The sequence below is a fragment of the Nicotiana tomentosiformis genome, chromosome 11, assembly GCF_000390325.3.
Source record: "Nicotiana tomentosiformis chromosome 11, ASM39032v3, whole genome shotgun sequence".
Taxonomy (NCBI): Eukaryota; Viridiplantae; Streptophyta; class Magnoliopsida; order Solanales; family Solanaceae; genus Nicotiana; species Nicotiana tomentosiformis.
In genome coordinates, this window is record NC_090822.1 from 64,306,635 (window position 1) to 64,325,810 (window position 19,176).

General features: G+C 36.5%; 1 protein-coding gene across 1 annotated transcript; it reads right to left on the reverse strand.

Moving 5' to 3' along the window:
- Window positions 1-230: 230 nt before the first annotated feature.
- LOC104108426 (uncharacterized) lies at window positions 231-3,591 on the reverse strand. The gene is made up of 4 exons (XM_009617447.4): window positions 2,485-3,591; window positions 2,272-2,400; window positions 1,380-2,182; window positions 231-1,306 (listed from the first exon to the last, which is right to left on the reverse strand). The coding sequence occupies exons 3-4, from the start codon at window positions 2,088-2,090 to the stop codon at window positions 1,211-1,213; spliced, it is 807 nt and encodes a 268-aa protein (XP_009615742.1). The 5' UTR covers window positions 2,091-2,182; window positions 2,272-2,400; window positions 2,485-3,591; the 3' UTR covers window positions 231-1,210.
- Between the last annotated feature and the right edge of the window lie 15,585 nt (window positions 3,592-19,176).

Genomic DNA, 19,176 nt, shown 5'->3' on the forward strand with positions numbered 1-19,176 from the left:
TTTATCGGCCCTCAGCTGCAATTTAACAAAAGATCACGACCAAACAATTTGACGGCCTCGGCCAAATCTCAACATGCAAAAAAGGAAAAAAGGAATCAAATAACACGTAATCAGCTCCAAGGCCACAGCCAGCAAATGACAACACCAACAAAGCAAAGAGCAAAGGCAGCCAAACAACAGAAGCAAAAAACATACAAGTACAAAAAATAAACCACAGGAAAAGAAGCAGATGCAGAGAACAACTTTGGCATTTCATACTTAAAACGTTTTTTACAAAGGCTCGTGAAGACGCCGGCAAAAACACACAAAAGTTTACAAAATAAAAAGTAAACAAAGTTTACTATTAATAACCACCATCATGATCTTCTGCGCCTTCACCGCCTTGGCCACCGATGCCCTCGCTATCTTGACCCCGGTAGCCACAGTCGCCTTCACCCTCCGGATATGAGATATCATACAAGGCGTCCTCCTCAAGCCGATCTACACCTTCATCGCCACCTTCACCGGCCTCAGGCGTAGCAAGATCATACCCACAAGCGACTCGAGCTTCGCGAGCCTTCACACGAACACCTTCAAGGGCAACATCAGAGACAGACCCCGCCGCATACAAATTTCGAAAGATATCTAACTGAGCCTCGGCATGAATCCAATCCTCATATAAATCCCAAGGAATGTTGGGAAAATCCGAAGTACGAGAATAGAATGACTGTGCCAGTAATTGGGCCTTCTTGGCCTCCAAAGCAACCACTCGATCATGGACAACAGAGGTCTCTCTTTCCAACTCCCAGATCCTTTCATCAAGTCGTTCTTCCTTGAGCCTGGATGTCGTTAAGTCATTTTCCCGCTCAGAACGGAGAGTTCAAATCACCACCTCAAGGGATTCCACCTTATTCAGAGCCTCTGACCGTGCTGCCTCCGCCTTCTCCATCTCTTCCACGTTTTCGACGACCTACCACCAAGGGTTTCCACCCTGAATTGGCACTCCTCGAGCTGGTCGCGCAATGCGACTACCTGAGCTTGAAGGTCGTTGCACTGAACCTCAACCCCCTTGTTAAGCTCGAGTTCTTCTTCTTTGCTCCTCAGCATCCCCTCTAGGACGCTACACTTCCCCACTATCTGCACCATCTCCTCGTCCCTGGCCTTCAAATCTTCCCTCAGTTAGCGCACATCGCCGCCTTCATGGAGCTTACACCGCAGCTCCCGATACTTCTCAAGGACCCTGAAGTACTTGTCCATCAACTTCATATATATATATATCTTTGTGCATTTGCTCCCTACGAGCACTCTCAATCTCTAGGACAACCGTCTACAAAACAAGCAACGAAAATTAAGAAGACTATAAAAGAGAAGGAAATTCAACCAACAGCAGAGATTCTTACCCAAAGGGTGAGGCCAACAATATTGTTCGATAAGTCGCGGTCATTTATACTCTTGAGGTTCGTTCCCTCAATCTCAGAACTGAGAGGGACAACGGAGGGGATAATCTTCTCTGTATCCACGAGAAGATTACGGTTCATCGGGATCGTAATAGTTCTCGAACCCCGCTCCAACCTCACTTCGAGCTGAGTGAGCCCCTCATCAATCATTCTCAGCTCTTCTGCATCCATGTCGGAATCAGATCTGACATCCTCATCAGCAACGGCGTCGCCTCTGTCACCGGCCAAAGGAGGCGCATTCGCCGAAACTCCGGAAGACGAGGCCTCATCGCATCCTAGAACAGAAGGGCTGTGACGACTCATCCCGTCTTCGACCACATCCTCAGTAGGTCGAACATTCATATCCTCCAGCCCAACGACCTCGGGATTAGCCTCCGGGCTCTCCCCGATGATCACTGTGGCCGTCTCCCGAAGGTCGAAGCCGCAATCTCCTGCATCAGCAGTCGTTGACCCCACTCTCACGACATTCACGGCCCTCCTTTTGCGAGGCATCAAGTCCCCATCATCAGGCAAAGGCTCGTCTTCTTCATCTATGAGACGGTACAAAGGAGAAATCAAAGGCTCTATGGCCGAAGTCTCCACAGCTGAAGATGGAATAGAGACCAACGCAGCAACAAGAGGAACTGAAACGCGAACAAGATCAGTCGCAGTCATAGAAGGGGCAGGAGCCGAGGACGCAGTAGCTTTTCTCTTAAGGAAGGAGGGTGCGGGAGCTCTAGACCTCCTTGAAGATCCCCGGGCCGAAGCTGAGAAAAACACACAAGGAGAGAGGAAAGTCAGCAAAGGTGAACAAAAGGAAAAGAAACCCGAGATGCCAATAACAAGAAGAACTTACTAGTTGATAGGGGAGCATGTCCAAACTCCTTTAAGAAACCCGGCCACTCACGAATCCCTGCAATATGAGGACGAAGTCAACCAACCCAATCGGAGATGTCGGCGACCGAAGGAGGAGGCGAAGTCTTGGCTACACGAGTAAGGGACGAGAAGTCAAAACCCACAGTCGGGCACAAGGAGAAATCAAATACCTACAGGGAGATTGAATACTTACGAGTATAATTCCAAGTCTCGGGGAGACCGTCGACATTGGCCACTACGTCTTCGGTCTTGACGAAGAAAAAATTGAACCACAATTGGCGGTTGGCCTTGTGACGAGTGTATGGTATATGTAAAATTCTAACTCGTACTCTGTCAAATAATAGTATAGAAAGATGCCGAACTCGCAGAGATTGGGTTATCTATTCTACAGATGTTTCTTGTTTTAATTACTATTTGAGAAAATCAGAAAGAGTTGAGTTGTAAATTGACTAACTAAAAATGCATGAATAGAGCAATAGAAAATATTTTATTTTTCACAAATATAATAAAAAGGTGTTGGGATTCTAACTTCACTTAATATTTTATTTATATATTAGATACATTTATACTTCAATTTTTATTTCTCATAAATGTATAAATGCCTCTCACGATTACATTTATGTATTATTACTATAGTTGAACAATTAATTGCACTCCTCTCGATTATACAAATTAATCGTTAAAATGGTAATATTAAAGAACCAGAAATATATACTTGAACTAAAACATACTCTTTTAAGTAAGTCTCTTTCGGTTACCCTACTTGTTATAACTGATTACTACAATATTCGCCTCTTTCGATTTTAAATAAGTGTAGAATCAATTTTAACATATAAAAGCTAGATGTCACTAAATAAAAGTTAACATCTATCAATACCAAAATTAACTATATTACTTCTTCCGCCTCTTTCGATTACAGAATTAGTAAGAAGTTAATATGTAGTACGAAATAGATAGATGTTAACAAATTAAATAACACCTAACTATAAAGCAAATAAAATTTAAATAAAAAGGTTTAGCTCAAGCATGTGAAATTGAGGAATAATATCTACTATTATATAGAAATATTAAGATCTGTCATTCTTCCAACACAAGAAAAGTTACTCCATAATGGAGTTAGTACTAACAACGAAAATATTCTTGCCAATTAAATAAGAAAATAGAAAGAAATATTCAAGAAAATAATTTTTCCTATTTAATTAAAAATATGAACTAGAGTAATTTCCAATATTACAATTTATTCGGAACTAATGATGAAGCCAGAGTAATGGCTAAAAGAAGAAAGGGAAAGAAGAAGCTCTCAAAGAATGTTTTATCCCAAGCTCTTCTCTCAAGATGCACAATGTGGCGCTATTTATAGAAGTTCCGTCAGGTCACGTACAGTGAATCTTCACACTTCATATTTTATCAAGTTGGCAACTTGCCCATTGTTGTAAATTTGTTACGAAACTTCTATGTCCAATTTGGCAAGTTGCCACTCCAATTGTTTAAAATTGTGTGCTCGTGAAATCCATTCTGACAATGTAACTTTGCCAATCAAAGAGCTCATTAGCGAATGTCCACTTGCTTTGGCATATACATGATAATAGGCTACATGTACAGTAGCTTCTTTTCTTTTGGTTTTCAGCTTTCTCTTTTGTTTTTTTATATTTTATTTATTTGTCTTGGATCTTGTTTTGTAAAATGAAGAAACTGAATCTTTTTCACCCACATGTCTCCTTAATTGTCAACTTGTTGATTTTTTGGTATTCCTACAAGCAAAAATATATATGTTAGTATTAAAATTACTTATTTTATGCATGATACTTTTCTCTTATCACCTTGTCATCCATCTTTACCATCAAACACTTACCTCTTCGATGGCGAAGATTTACCATCGCCCCCCTATAAAAGCTAGGGGCGAAGAGATGTATCAAATGTCGAAAAGTCAGTTCGACCCAACTAGCACATCAAATTTGGTGAGCATCCGTATAAGTTTGTAAACGTACGGTGCGAGCTGAGCGGGGCAAACGCCGTAATAACGGCCGAATTCCTCCGCCAACGGAAGAAGAGGAAGAGTGTAGCCGACTTGGAGCGGGTAGGCGTAGAAGGCGCAGTACCTAGGACGGTGAATCTACACGGCGTCCCACCCTACCGGAATCAACTCAACATGGGTGGGAATATTGAATTTAGCCCTGAGCTCTTCCAATTCTTTCAACGTCATCACTGACCGGAAATCCCCAGGTTCGGCTTTGGGGAACTTGGTTAAATCAAACCGGGAATCGGGGTTGCATGAAATTATCTCTTCCACCAACGGGAAGGCTCTGTCATCAGCGGTGGCAGGAACACCCTCCTCATGAGGAGGATACACCACTGCCAAGGGGGCACATAATTTCCCTCACCGGACTCAGAAGGCATGTTAGACATCGTCCTCAATAAGAGAGAAGGGTTTCGAAATAAGAAGAGGAATGAAGAACGGGATAAGTCTCAGAAATAAAGAAAAATGAGTGCTCTGCAATGGAAATAAGACAGGCTGGTGCTAGTGTAGAAGAAGGAGTTTGAAAAGTCCCAGAATATGAAAATCTTCCCCTATTTATAAGTTTGGGAGGTTCCAGAATCGAAACCGTGTGGGACATAATTAGCACGAAAATCGAACTGACAGAGCCAATCAAGAGTTCCACCTGAATCGATGAAATGCATCGGGAAACGGCGTCATTATGACGCACGATGCCGTGACGTCACCTCTTTTCTTGGCCCAGATAGCTCCAACTAGTTTTTCAGGCAATTTGATAAATTCAAAATATGCAGACCCCAAAAATCAACGTAGTCCCATATCCACGACCACGACCCCTGCCAACTATGAATGACATTGTCCGCTCATCTACCTCGTGCGTGGTCACGACCTCAATAAGCGGAGGGACTAACTGTATGGGTCAAAATATGTCCTTAGAATATTTGAGACAAGATAATACTAAGGGAAGAATTCTCGAGTCGTCGTCAGTCGAGATTGCCCAAGAAGCAACAAAATCCATAGTCGAAGAGTCGACGAGGGCCGTGGTCGAGATGTCAATAAGGGTCGAGGTCGAACACCGTTGATAGAGTTGTAACGGCTAGTTTTTAAGATAGGATGTTGAAAGAGAATATTCTATTGGATATTCCCTGCACTTGTACTATTAAGGTTTTTTAGGAACATGTCACATATAAATAAAAAAAAGAGACAATGATAAGGGCATGTGATATTCATTTGTAAAAAAAATACTTTGACCAAAAGATTCGTCTCTCTCTCTCTCTCTCTCTCTCTCTCTCTCTCTCTCTTGCTAAGATACAAACATCACCTTTTCACTAAGATTTTTGTCCATACTTTTCCATCAGAGCCGAGAATAACTCGAATATTCAAGGATTTGTCTGTCATTCATCATTGTCAGGAGGAACATCCATCTATCTCATCCTTCATTGGGTGAATCATTCCTCCTATTTACTTAAATATCATTTACTGCTATTCATTGTTATTGAATGCTACATTATTGCTCGTGATTTCTAGAACAATTATTGCATGTTGTTATCGTTGTCTGATCGAATCCATCTAATGTTTATTGCATCTTTGAAAGCTTCATCTAGGGATAGTATTGCTAACTAAGATTAACCCTTAATTATATAAATTTAATTATTTGAACCAAGATCCGTAATTTTTGGTCAAAACACAACCAAGCAAATGCGTGAACTTATCATAGATTTCAAAATGAAACATACCTCTCTGCTTGAGTGTTTTAGGTTTACAGCGGCTATATCTGGGTCATTTAAATAGGTGAAAAAAAATTAGGTATAAGAATGCTTCTAGCCCATCAATTATTCTCAAAATTTCTGTTTAGTTCTCCTGATTTCACAAAATTAACTGACCTTTTAACAGCTAAAGTGAATACACTTGTTATGCCAAGTGTAGGTTATATTGATACTTCTACTCCACTTAGCCTAACACATGGGTAGTCACGAGATTTAACAGTTAAAATATCACTAAGTTTGTGTTCGTGATCAGTGAGATCAAAGCATACATTTCTATCAGTTGAGAGTTAATTTTGTCTAGTCAATTCATTAACAAACTGAGCTTAGCCAAACATCACAAGGACCAGAATTGGAATTTGTCAAAATGTGAGGAACCAAAAGTGCAACTATCCAAAAATCTACAAGAAGTACTAAAGAGAATAGCATCATTAACAAGAATAACATTAACTAACTCTATTTAGTATAAAAGAGTCATGAATATATATCAATCACATAACGTGAGAAATTCTCAAAGGCCTCATGTCAAAAAGGAAGGGCAGGGACCATTGTCATCTTATATGACCAACACAATGTTTAAAGATAAGGTAGAAATGATGGAAGTATTCACCCCGACAACAACATCGTAGTTTAGTGGAGAAGGGCAGAGGGTAGGCCATTATCCACCAAGTTATCAAACTAATGTGCACCTGGCAATTTTAGATATTTCTCGTTTGTCAACAAAATATGAAAATATTCATAAATGTACTACTACAAGTTGAAGTTACTCCAAGAAAATGAATACAGATACTATCTGACTTTAAGGTTACTTCAAAAGATAACACGCAGTATCTTTTAATTTCATTAAAGTCACTTAATTATTTTTTGTCACTTAAAAGTAATTAAACTTTAACATTATTACTTAAAAGTTATTTTGGCTCAAACCCTACCATAAATATAACATGGCATAAAATTTAATAAGAAAAATTCAAAATAAATACCACATAAGCTTAAATGGGTCATACCCACTAAATTCATTTCTCCCTTAATATGATTTGACCCAAAACCTAAATGGGTTTCAATAGAGGGAAAACGCACATCCCTGATAAAATTAGGTCTCGTAATTTTTTGGGGGTTTTTGATCGTGTAGATACAATCTTTCTTTTGTCTAAATAATTGCAATAGGTTGTCTATAATTGCATGTCTATTGACAATTTTCGTTATGCACTTTAATTACATTTGTTGCTTACTAAGTAGGTTATTTGTATGTTGGTGTTGCTTAATAAGCAACATTTTGAAATTAATAGAATGGTAGTTTGCGAAAATAGATTCTTATTGGCCTTATTATTCTTGTATGCTTAAGATACATTAATATGTTATGTGAGATGGATACAATACTATTTTCACTTCACTAGAAAATTATAAATATGTTATGTGAGTTGGATATAGTAGTATTTTAACTTCAGTAGAGTTATAAAACGACTCAGATGGAGCATACAAACAAGAGAAGAATTTTTTAGTATAGAATATTTATAAATGGGCATTATGTAACAGAAAAGGCAAGAATTTCGTAGTGTAGGATAATTATTTTAAACTAATGTGAAATTTAATATATTTTTTATCGAAACCATTTGGGTTATGGGTCAAATCACATTAAGGAAAAAATGGATCTAAATTGGGTATGTTCCATTTAAGCTTATGTAGCATTTATTTTTGGATTTTTCTCATTAAATTTTATGCCATGTCATATTTATGGTAGTAGTTTGAGCCAAAATGACTTTTAAGTGATAATAATAAAATTTAGTTACTTTTAAGTGATAAAAAATAATTAAAAGATAGTTGAATGACCATCAGTGAAATTAATCGGTAAATTATCATATGCACCGTTTGAAGTTGCAGCAACTACAGAAAGTAACCTATCGTAGAAATCTTTCATTTCTTCCATATTCTACTATATATTAGAAGTGTGAGTGCACTAGGTGAAGCAGGGTGGTCTTTGTCGACATGCCTGCTTTACCTAAAATATAGTTGCCACTCCCTTTGTATATTATTACCCCAATTGCCATCACAAAGTTTTGTAAATATTTGAAACTTCTTAGGCATTCTCAGGACCCATATTGTCAGCCCCATTTGTGTTGTATTTCCCTGAATGTCTGCTTTATAGAAAATATCTTTGCCCCTGCTTTTATATATTATTACTTCAATTACTTCAAAGGCAAGTGGGAGACCCGTTCCCATTATGAGTGTTCCTCCCAACCAAGTTTATTCTTATGCTCAACCGTTATTTCCACTAAATTTTTTTTCTTTCATAAGTTTGCACAAGACCACTGAGCTACGGGCATTGGATGAGGACGAGGCTCCATCCTCACTCGATAAACCCTCCACTTCGGGGCAGCCTGGAGCTGCTGCACATAAGGAGAAAAGAGAAAATTTTCGGGTCCCCGGACGCCAAACTGTTTACCCTAAAAAATGAGTAATAAATAAATTTGTACACGGTCTAAAGGATATGTTATTTAGTTCAATACGAATGATCTAAGAACAACAAGTAATTAGGTTAAAGATAAAAATGAAAGATCAAACTAATTTTAACGTGATGATCTAGCATGGTCTTAGGTTGAACAATGAAATTCGATCTCGATCGGACCCTCGATATAAGCTCGATTGCGAATAACTGAAAAATACTTTGAATAATAGCTAGAAGACAAAATAAACTTTTATTGCTTTGATTTGCGTGTCAACCATGTGTCAAAATAAAAGAAACTTTTTCCTTTATATAGTAGGGGAATTTCAGTCCTAGTACTAAGTCTAAATAAGTTAAAAATCTTCTTTTTCCGATAAATGTCGATCCGCAGTTGATATAGGACGGGATTCGCGAGCCGTAATATCCGGTTGAGAGCGAATATTACGGTTACCTACTTGTCGTGCATAACTGTTCTCCGCGTTTCCCGTGGTCTAGAAACTTTACTTGGTCTGAGTCCGTTATTTTGCCGTGCCCGATCCCAGATACATCGTTCACTCCTTCCGGGTTCCGATACGAGGGGTCTTTTGGCCTTGCTTATAGTCGCGTCGAACCGTGCTTCTCTCTTGTTTCCTTATTGGGAAATCAGGAAAAACTTTGCCCTCGATTTTACCCGTACACAAAAACAATTCACAATATTACAGCATGATGATGAACATTAATTCATATGGTAAATCGTAACATTTAATGGCTTATAATCCTCAAGCAGTGGAAATCAAAAATAAAAAGGAACCAAAATAACATAGTCAATCCGCAAAACATACTTGGAAAATGCAGGGATAAAGCGCATGGAAATTGAAAAAAGCAGCAACCCAGAAGAAAGAACCAAAGCAGGAAAAACAGAGAATTAGCAAAGTAGATAAAGAGGGAAGACTGAAAGAGTCAAAGTAAACTGGAAGAGGAATTGAGGAAGTAACAAAATCCGGAGAAAGAACCGTGAGAGTTGTAGAGATGCTAGGCGTTTAGTTCGAGTTCTGAAGGACATGTCAAAGTTGGAGAAAACAGGATAGCACGTCCTCAGTAAGCAAACCCAAAATAGCATTAATTCTCCAAAATACTCCAGCGACTAATAGTAGTTAAAACATAGCCAGCCCTATAATATACTCTATCCGTTTCAATTTATGTGAACTCATTTGACTGAGTACGGAGTTTAAAAAAATAGAGAAGACTTTTAAACTTGTGGTGTAAAATGAGGTACATATATTTTGTGTGGCTATAAATCATTGCATAAAGGTAAATTGTTTCCAAATAAGGAAAGAGGTAATTTTTTTTGGCACGGACTAAAAAGAAAATAGGTTCACATAAATTGAAACAGAGTGAATATTTAAAATGCAGTCAGATTGGACAGGCTTCTCGATTTTGCATTAAAAATAAACAAATTGAAAACAGAATTTTTAAATAGATTTTTAGCTATACTATATTAAAAACTTATTTACTTTCACTAGAAATTTTTTAACTTAATTACAAGTTGATATACAATTTATCAATTATATATAAATTAATATTAAATGAGTATTTCTTGATTGTGGCATTTTAATTTGGTAACCTAATCTCTCTCTTTGTCTCTCTCTCTTTTTTCACCTCTCCAACTCAAACTCAAAAAAAAAAACAAATACCCTAAAGGATAATTTTGCAAAAACTTCACAAGTGACTGCTTCTTCCATTATTATTTCGTTCAATGAGGAAATAAATTAAAAATATTGTGGGTGTTAATCTGAGAGAAGGAATGCTGGATCTAAATTAGCAAGAAAAAATTGAAAATCTTTTTGAAGAGGGGGATAGAATTCAAGAAACAGAAGTGAGAGAGAATTCACCAACAGATTCTTCTAGAGGAAATTCAATAATGGATTTTACGTCGTTGCCTGTCACCAGTAAATTAGCCATTGTCTGCCACCTGCTACTCCACCATCTATTGACCATTAAAAAACTTCGAAGTTTTGAATTCGAATTCGACTTTTCTCAAAATTATTATTTGTTTAGATTGTGTATTGTTGTAAGTAATTGAGAATATCCTTTAGAGTTTATATCTCAATTTTGAAGGCGTTTGGTCAAGATTAGAGTTGATTTTGACTGGATTTTCAGGTTGAAATTCGAGGATACAAAATTGTACTAAAATTGTACTATAGTTATATAAAATTTGTATTTAAATTATATTATATTGCAGTTGTATTTTTTGTATGAAAAGTATAAATATATTATAAATAAGTTATACTGTATGAATAGTGGTATAAAATTGTATTTAAGTTATAAATATTCTTTTTTACATAAAGTTGTATATATGCATTAAAATTATATTAAACTTGTATAGTTGTATGAAATTTGTATAAAACTTATATTTTAATTGTATTCTGTTGTAGTTATAAGTGATGACCCAAAAATATTATTTTTAATTTAAACGTTCATTTCTATGTTCTATGAAGATGTTGAGAGCTTACCTGCTATGAATTACGTATCACCTGAATAGTTGATGTTAATAGCGTTCCTTTTCTAGTAATATATTGCTTATGATGCCACTGTCAGTATTGTTTTCATGTTGTGTTACGTTGATTGGATTATGTATGTGTTGTTAGGATTGGTTTCTGGGAGTCTCTGCCAGGTGGATAGGCCCAGTTACAAAGGAAACTGTGGCGAAATTTTTGAAAATTTTGGGAGTTAGTAAAAATTCGAAAAATTGAAATGGATGAAAGAAGAGATAAGATATGTTATGTGTTTGGGGGCGGACTCTACTTCTTATTTGAGGACTATTAATATTATAGAGACCAACTGGATATGATAACAAGTGTACGAGGCATATTATAAATGATGTGGAGTCTAAGGAGAGGCATAAGTCTAAGTCAAATTGGAAAATTTCATAATAGACTAAAGTTTTAAATGGGTGCGCACAAGACCAAATTTTGAACGATCATATCTACCTATATATAGGGAATTATGTGATGATCTACCTATAAAATTAAAGATCTTCGAATCTAGTTTCTAACGCTTCAAACCGTTTGTCATTTGGACACTCCTACAAAACGTTATGACCAAATTACCAAAGAATGGCAGAATGCGAGTCTGCGGCTAAATCTACGATCGCAGAACCATTATGCGATCGCAAAAGTGGTTATGCGACCGCAAAACTAGTCGCAGACCTGTCCAGTGAAGCCCATTTCTGGGCACCGATTCTGCGGTGCATTGTGCGACCCGCATACCCATTCTGCGGTCCATTATGCGACCGCAGACCTGATTTCGGAGGGTTAATTTTTTTATTTTCATAACCCGACCCCATTTTGATAAATAGCCCTTGGGGCTAATTTTGGGGTATTTTTATTAGAGTTTTAGAGAGAGGTTAGAGTATTTTAGAGAGAGAAGGAGAAAATCTAACATTCTAATCATCCAATCTTGCACCAATCTTCAAGAATCAAGGAAGCTAATCACAAGATCTTCATCTAAAAGGTAAGGTTCTGACCTTTAGTCTTCAGTTTCGAGTTTGGGTAAAGATGGGTAATTGCGAGTGTGATTCTTGGATGTTGAGTTCAAATGGGTAAAGATTGGATTGAAAATAGTAGAAATCTTAAAAGACTTTAATTGAGGAGTTGAAAGGCAATCCGATGTCGAAATTCAATAATTTTTGTATGGTTGAACTCGTATCGGGACGGGTGTTCGGATTTTGTGAGTTTTTCCGGGATTCGAGACGTGAGTCCTACTATTGATTTTTAAAATAAATTTTGAATTTTAATTCGAAAAATTTATAATTTCATATGGAATTAGTTCCTACGATTCGTGTTGAGTATGTTGAATTGTTTGTGATTAGATTTGAAGCTTTCAGACACAAATTCGCGAGGCAAAGGTGTATTGGAATCTTGAAATTTGTTTGCAAAGCGAGGTAAGTGTCGTGGTTAACCTTGACTTGAAGGAATAGAACCCTTAAATTATATGTTATGTGAAATGCATGTGAACGACGTATAGGCGAGGTAACGAGTGTCTATACGTCGTCAAATTAATTATTTGCATAATTACTTGAAAAATCATAAATCATTTTAAATCATGAATTAATTATTAGATTAATTGTTTCTCTCGTGTTCTTTGCTTAATATCATGCCTTGAATCCATGCTATAATTACTACATGCTTATTTAATTTATGTGACTTAATTGCCACTTGACGTTTAGCATACTAATTATTAAAATGGCTATTACATCCTTAATTTTCACAATTAATTCCTACTTGTCATCACTTATTTCTAATAAATCATAATTATTGTATGCTTATTGTATTATAATTTCATATTAATTGTTGCATTTATTGGAGTAATTTCTTTTATAAGAATTGATAAATGAATATATTGGAGGAGCGGGTTGCACGCCGCAACATAATTGATTGAAATAAATATATTGGAGGAGCGGGTTGCACGCCGCAACAGAATTGATTGAAAAGATATATGGGGATCGGGTTGCACGCCGCAACGGAAACTGATTGAAATAATAATTGGTTATAATTGCCGAGTTGGCTTCAAATGTTGAAAAGAGACACCTGTTTTATTTCTATTATTGTTGTTATTATTGTTATTGCGTACAGGTTAACGTATGTGACCTGCCTTAGCCTCGTCACTACTTCGTCGAGGTTAGGCTCGACACTTACTGGGTACATGTAGTTAGTTGTACTCATACTATACTCTGCACTTCTTGTGCAGATACCGGAGTTGGTCCCAACGGCGTATAGTAGATTTTCTCGGATTCAGCTATTCATAGGAGACTTGAGGTATAGCTGCATGGCGTTCGCAGTTCTGAAGTCCCCTTCCACTTTATCATAGCTGTGTATTTTCTTTCATACAACTTTATTTTCATTTAGACCTTTATTTGTATCATTCTAGTAGCTCGTGCACTTGTGACACCAGTTCTGGGATGGTATTTAAACATCGCTATTATTATGGATTATTCACTTGATTTCAGACTTTATTTTCGCATTTGTTTCTTTGTTATTAATTAATTTAAAATAGTTTTAAAATGGCTAATATTATTCTAACATTGGCTTGCCAAGCAAGTAAAATGTTAGGCACCATCACGGTCCCGAAGGTGAAAATTTCGGGTCGTGACATTATATTACTTTTTATATAAACTAGTTTCTATATACGTGCATCACACGTGAACCTCCAGTTATGAATACAGAAAGACGGAAAGACCAAAAGATATACTAAGAGTATGAAAAAGTAACATAGTAGACATTATAAGTATACCAACAATAGTATCATTAATTAATACACCTACTTTGACTGTGTATTTGGATATAATTCTTTAAGCTTTTTGGAATAAAATTTGTATATTTGAAAACTACGTAAAAAAATACTATAAGTCACAATAATTAATAATTTAAAATATTTAAAAGACATGAAAAAGTTACGGTCAAAGAACTAACTTGTTTGATTCTCGAAATTCTAATATCAGCACATCAATTGGGACGAAAGAAATATAAGATATGTCAAACTTTTAACTAAAAATATTGTTTTCATGCAAAATGAAGATATTAAACGTATCGCTCTTTTAGACAATTCATACCATTCATGTTTATTATCACTATTACTTTCTCAATTGCTTACATGAACAAAGTGGGCAAGGAAGACATCGTTGAGCATATATGAGAAGTCTTGACATATTGAACCATATAAAAATTTGTTATTGGTTGAAGCTTTTTTACCGTAGAAAAGAGAATAAGCTTTTAGTCTTTGAATATATTTGTAGTTTATTTACATGTGTTACTATTCTTCTAATTGTAAAGTATAAGAAACCTTTAATTTCATAAGATGTATTAAAAAAAATATGTGCAAAAAAGACTTAATATGTAAACATATCTAAATAGAAAATGATGTACACGGACTAAATGCCAAAATCATAAAAAGCTTTAAGAACAAAGCAAATCAAATGAATTAGCACAAACTTAAGTCACTAAAGCGTTGTTAAACCAATATTCCCCTATATTCATGCACAATAGATATTTTAAGAAACTGTTATCTTAACAAAAATTACAAATTGAGTCAACTAACAAAATTAGGATCTAAAATATAGAAAAGATATGACTTGGTATTAGACTTATAGAATTACAATGGTATTGGAACAAGACAAAAGGAGGACGCACAAATCATAGAGTGCAAACAATTGTTTTTTTAAAAAAATACACCATTAGTGTACACCAATTAAACTATAGTATTATTTTATAGCCAAAGACGCATTGATTCACGTTGGAGGAGTTCTACTGCTTAATCCTGTGAATATCATCCAAAGAGGTCACCTGGCAAGCCAACAATTTTATATACGAAGTCTGATTATTTGCTCATTGTGTTACGGTGTCAATTAAGAACTCATTTTTTTTTGTATAGAATATTGATTTCCAACCAAATACTGCCGTTTTGTCTTCTCTTTCCAGAATTTGCATTGTGCTTAAAAACTTGAAGTAGCAAAATCATTGTTGAATTCAATGTTTCATATATTTTGTTTATCCAAAGTTTAAAGTGTTAATGCTTTATAATTTTATTCAACAAAAAATGTAGTTTAATTTGTTAGGTCTCGTAATTGGTTAATTTTAATCTTATACTCTCACTTAGATTCGTTGGTTTTAAGCTTTATGTTCTGACTTGGATTTCAGTGAAAACATATATGATACGGGAGAATATCGGGAGAAATACTTAACAACTATGAACACGAAAACATGAGCAGATATATACCTACTTTTTTTCTTGCTTTGTTGCGTGTCATCCTTGATGCATGGCCATTAATTTTTTCTGTATCATTCTAATTTTATTGTATTCAATTTATCGGATGTCAGCGAAGGGACGATATATACTTCCTGCAATGCCATATAATTCGAAATTCAACGAATGACAAATAGAACACTGAGCCACCAGCAAATTTATAAATAGCCATTGATTTTTAAAATGGATAGAAAAATAATGTTTGGTTTTATAATCCTAAACAATAAGCAGTTTTCAAGTAGGAATGATACTGAAATTATCCTTTTCAAATTAAAATATTAATGCTAGGACACTTAAATACGAAGAGAAAAACTGATGTTTGATTTTAAATAATAGATAATACTGAAAATAAAAATTATATTTTGATTTTAAGATCCTCAGTAATAGATTTGAAAGAGCGTAGTTTTTACAATTCAAAGTTTACGTGCAATCAAACTTCAATTCAACTTAATCGTGATTATAACTTTGTCCAATATGAAATTATCTTTAGAAGAAATAATGCAATTATGAAGGAATTCAGAGTCTTACGACTTTATTACAAGTTTTATTCAATTATGTAGGAATTACAAATTTAATAAGTTTTATTAGTAGTTGATTTCAAGAGTCTTAAATATTACAACTTTATCTAACTTGTAATTTTTATCTTTCAAGAATTTATTTAGCTTTCCAAAGGCATAAAAGTTGGTTAAAATTGATGTTATTTTCGCCGACCAATATTATGTTTTTAAGATTCGTACTTTTATAATGATATAAAAGATAGATAGATAAATAGATAGATTATTAAATATAAAAAACTTGGTTATTTTTAAGAATATTTTGATAAAGTAAAAGTGATGATTTGTAGTTCAATTCGGTACCTAAATTGTATAAATTTTAAATTAATTGTAGTATCCAATTCAAATTCCTTTTCTTTGTTTTCTACTATAAATAATTTTGTCGAAAAGAATGAATTTACCGACGAAAGTTTAGCTTGGAACGAAAATACTTTCGTTGACTTTTACCTAAAACAAATTCCAAATAATATACATGGACCAATCAATGGAAATCTTAACAAATTAAAACTAATTAATTGTTATGACAATTTTATCTTAAATTAAAAATATTTTTAATTGATATTTAAAGGCTATTTTAGTATATCAATATTATATTCGTGCTTTTATAATAACTAGTCTCTATACTCGTGCGTTGCACGAATATGTAACACTAAAAATAGTAAAACTTCACATGCATATTTGTTCTAAAGGTAATTTTGTTGGAGTAAATGGAACTAATGAATGTATATACTAAATTAACATTGTTAGTAAACTAATATTTGAATTCAAGACGTAATTGGCCATTGCTTGACCCTCCAAAGGATCACAATTTTAAAAAATATGTATGTTTATCTTTAAAATTGGATAACAATTAAACTTAAAATGTGATTTTAAGGACACGTGATTTCACCTAATACCAATTGATAAATGTGAAGATTAATAACAGAAATGAACTATAAAATAAAGCGAACCAGTGTTGAAACGGAATTCAACCCTCGAGCTAGGGTGCCCTCAAACCGATTGATACCAAAACAGTTAAAAATAAAGCAAGCTGACGAACAAGAGAGTATAAGCTAAAGAGAGCGTTATATTGGTTTTTTTATGTGAGAACAATGTGCCTTACAAATGGTTAGTACTCCCCTTTATATAGTAGAGGAATTCTACTTATGGCATAACTCTAATTATAGAAGAAAATTCCATGATTAGCTAATTAACCGTTCCTAATTTGATCCGTTCCGAGATTTTCGCCATGATCTTCGACCAGTCACGGATATTTTGCCTTTCCGTTATTATGTTATCTTCGAGCTTGTTAGATGCTTGTCTCATTCGATCTCGATTGCTTCTGGCCTCGATCTCGATAGGTACCTCGAATCCCGAACTTTGTACCTTGTCCTCGTGATTTATTCTGTTCCGTTATGAGGCCATCCTTCGATGCAACCTCCCCATGACGTCAGCGACGGAAGTGACCGAAACGTCCCGTCGGTACAGTTTTCTAAATCATTAATGAGTGTCAGTTGGTGGTCGGCCACTATTGCCTTTGAACTGTCGCCGTGAATCCAATAAATAAATCCCTTCTTCATTGATTCAAACTTTACTTTCACTTCCTTCTAATCTCCAAAGCTTTTACATCTCTCAAGTTCTTCCCTTTTATAAATCTTTAGATTTTGCTATTAATCCTTTCTCAAACGTCAAGTCATATTAGCTTCCTCTTCTTTAAACTTACACAAACATGGCAAAAACAATGAAAACGGTACCACAAAAATAAGCTGCTTCATCTTCTCAACCGGCCGACGAGAAAACGCCGGTTGAACCCCATCTTGAGGAATGCATTCCTGGGGGTGCGTGCTAAACTCCGATTGCAAGATCGATAAAGCCTCGTCGATTCCTGACCGGTGCGAGCCAGTGTCGAGGTATATATGCTTGACAACTGAGGGATACCTTAAGCAGGTAAAGAAAGACTGCAACTGGAGGGGAAAGAAGTGGTGATCCCGACCCCCGAAGAAGATATCACCACCCATGTGGAAGGGTTTCTAAGTGTTTACACTTACCCTTTCACACCGGGGCCCCCTCGACCCCCTCATCATTGATTTTTGTCGTCAATATCGAATAACCCTAGGCCAAATCGATCATTCCTTTAAGCGAATTGTTATTCTGCTCCGATTCTTCGTGAGAAAAATCGAGGGGCTCCCTTTCACCCTCGATCACCTTATCAGATTGTATAGCCCCCACCTCTATCGAGGTGGGTTAATAAAACTCCAATGTCGGGCTACCAAAGTGCTATTCTCGAGCATAGACAAGGACAAAGATCGAGGCTGGATAGGCCGGTTCGTTCGAGTGAGGACTTCCGACCTAATCCCAGCCGAGAATATGCCATTTTCTAAGAAATGGAACATGAATCGTAAGTACCGTCTCACTGTTCCATGTATTATTTGTTCCTTTATCTTTTCTCATCGACGTATTTTTCCATGATGTAGCGGTCGTTTGGATTCCCCATGCGATTCCCGACCTCGAGAGTTGGGTTCGGAACCTGGACTCGACCTCTACATACGCCGAGCGCTCATGGCGCGATTTATCAAAGGACCGATGGGAGATCAAGACTCATGGTAAGCCCCTTTTCCACGTCTTTGATGATTTTGTTAAAGTATCTCTTACTTAATTTCCTTTCATACATGCCTTGGAAAAGATGCTGTCATGAGGCCCCTATCTGGTGAGGAGGAGACTTCGATCCTGGCACCGAATCTGGCCAAGGACAAAAAGAGGAAAAAGACCTCAACCTCCGAGGATCCAGTACCTAAGAAGAAGGCGGCTCGTAAGCCGAAGAAGAACATCATCCTTCTGACCAAAGACTCTGTTCGGCGTCTAAGGTAGGAAGACGAAGAAGGGGAAGAAGATGACTCTGGGCTGGTGGCCCGAGTGGGAATGAGCACCGAGGCCCCAAAGGCCATTGAATCGGTGAAGGCTGCAGAGACTCCATCTTGAGATGAGGGGGTCTCGGGAAGAGACTTGGGCGAAGTCCCCAAGTCATCGAGGATTGAAGATGCCTCCCACCATAATGAGCCAACGGTGGGTACGAATATAGGGGCTGGTCTCGAGGCCTCTCGAGATGGAGAGAACGCCCCAAGTGATCCACTTGGGGAAATAGAAATTGGAGGCTCCCCGCTGCTCCTCTCGTTTTCTGAGGAGGTGATTCAAGAGGCTCATGCCTTGAAGACCCCCTCCATCGAAGGACCCCACGGAAGGGAGGACCCCTTCCGTGATTACTTTATTGGGGTCGAAGATGCTACTGGTCTGAGTGACTTGGATGTCCCGAGGAAGGACTCGGGCGAGGCATCGAGCCTTTTTAACGAAGCGCAGCAAGCTCTGAATCGGGTAAGCC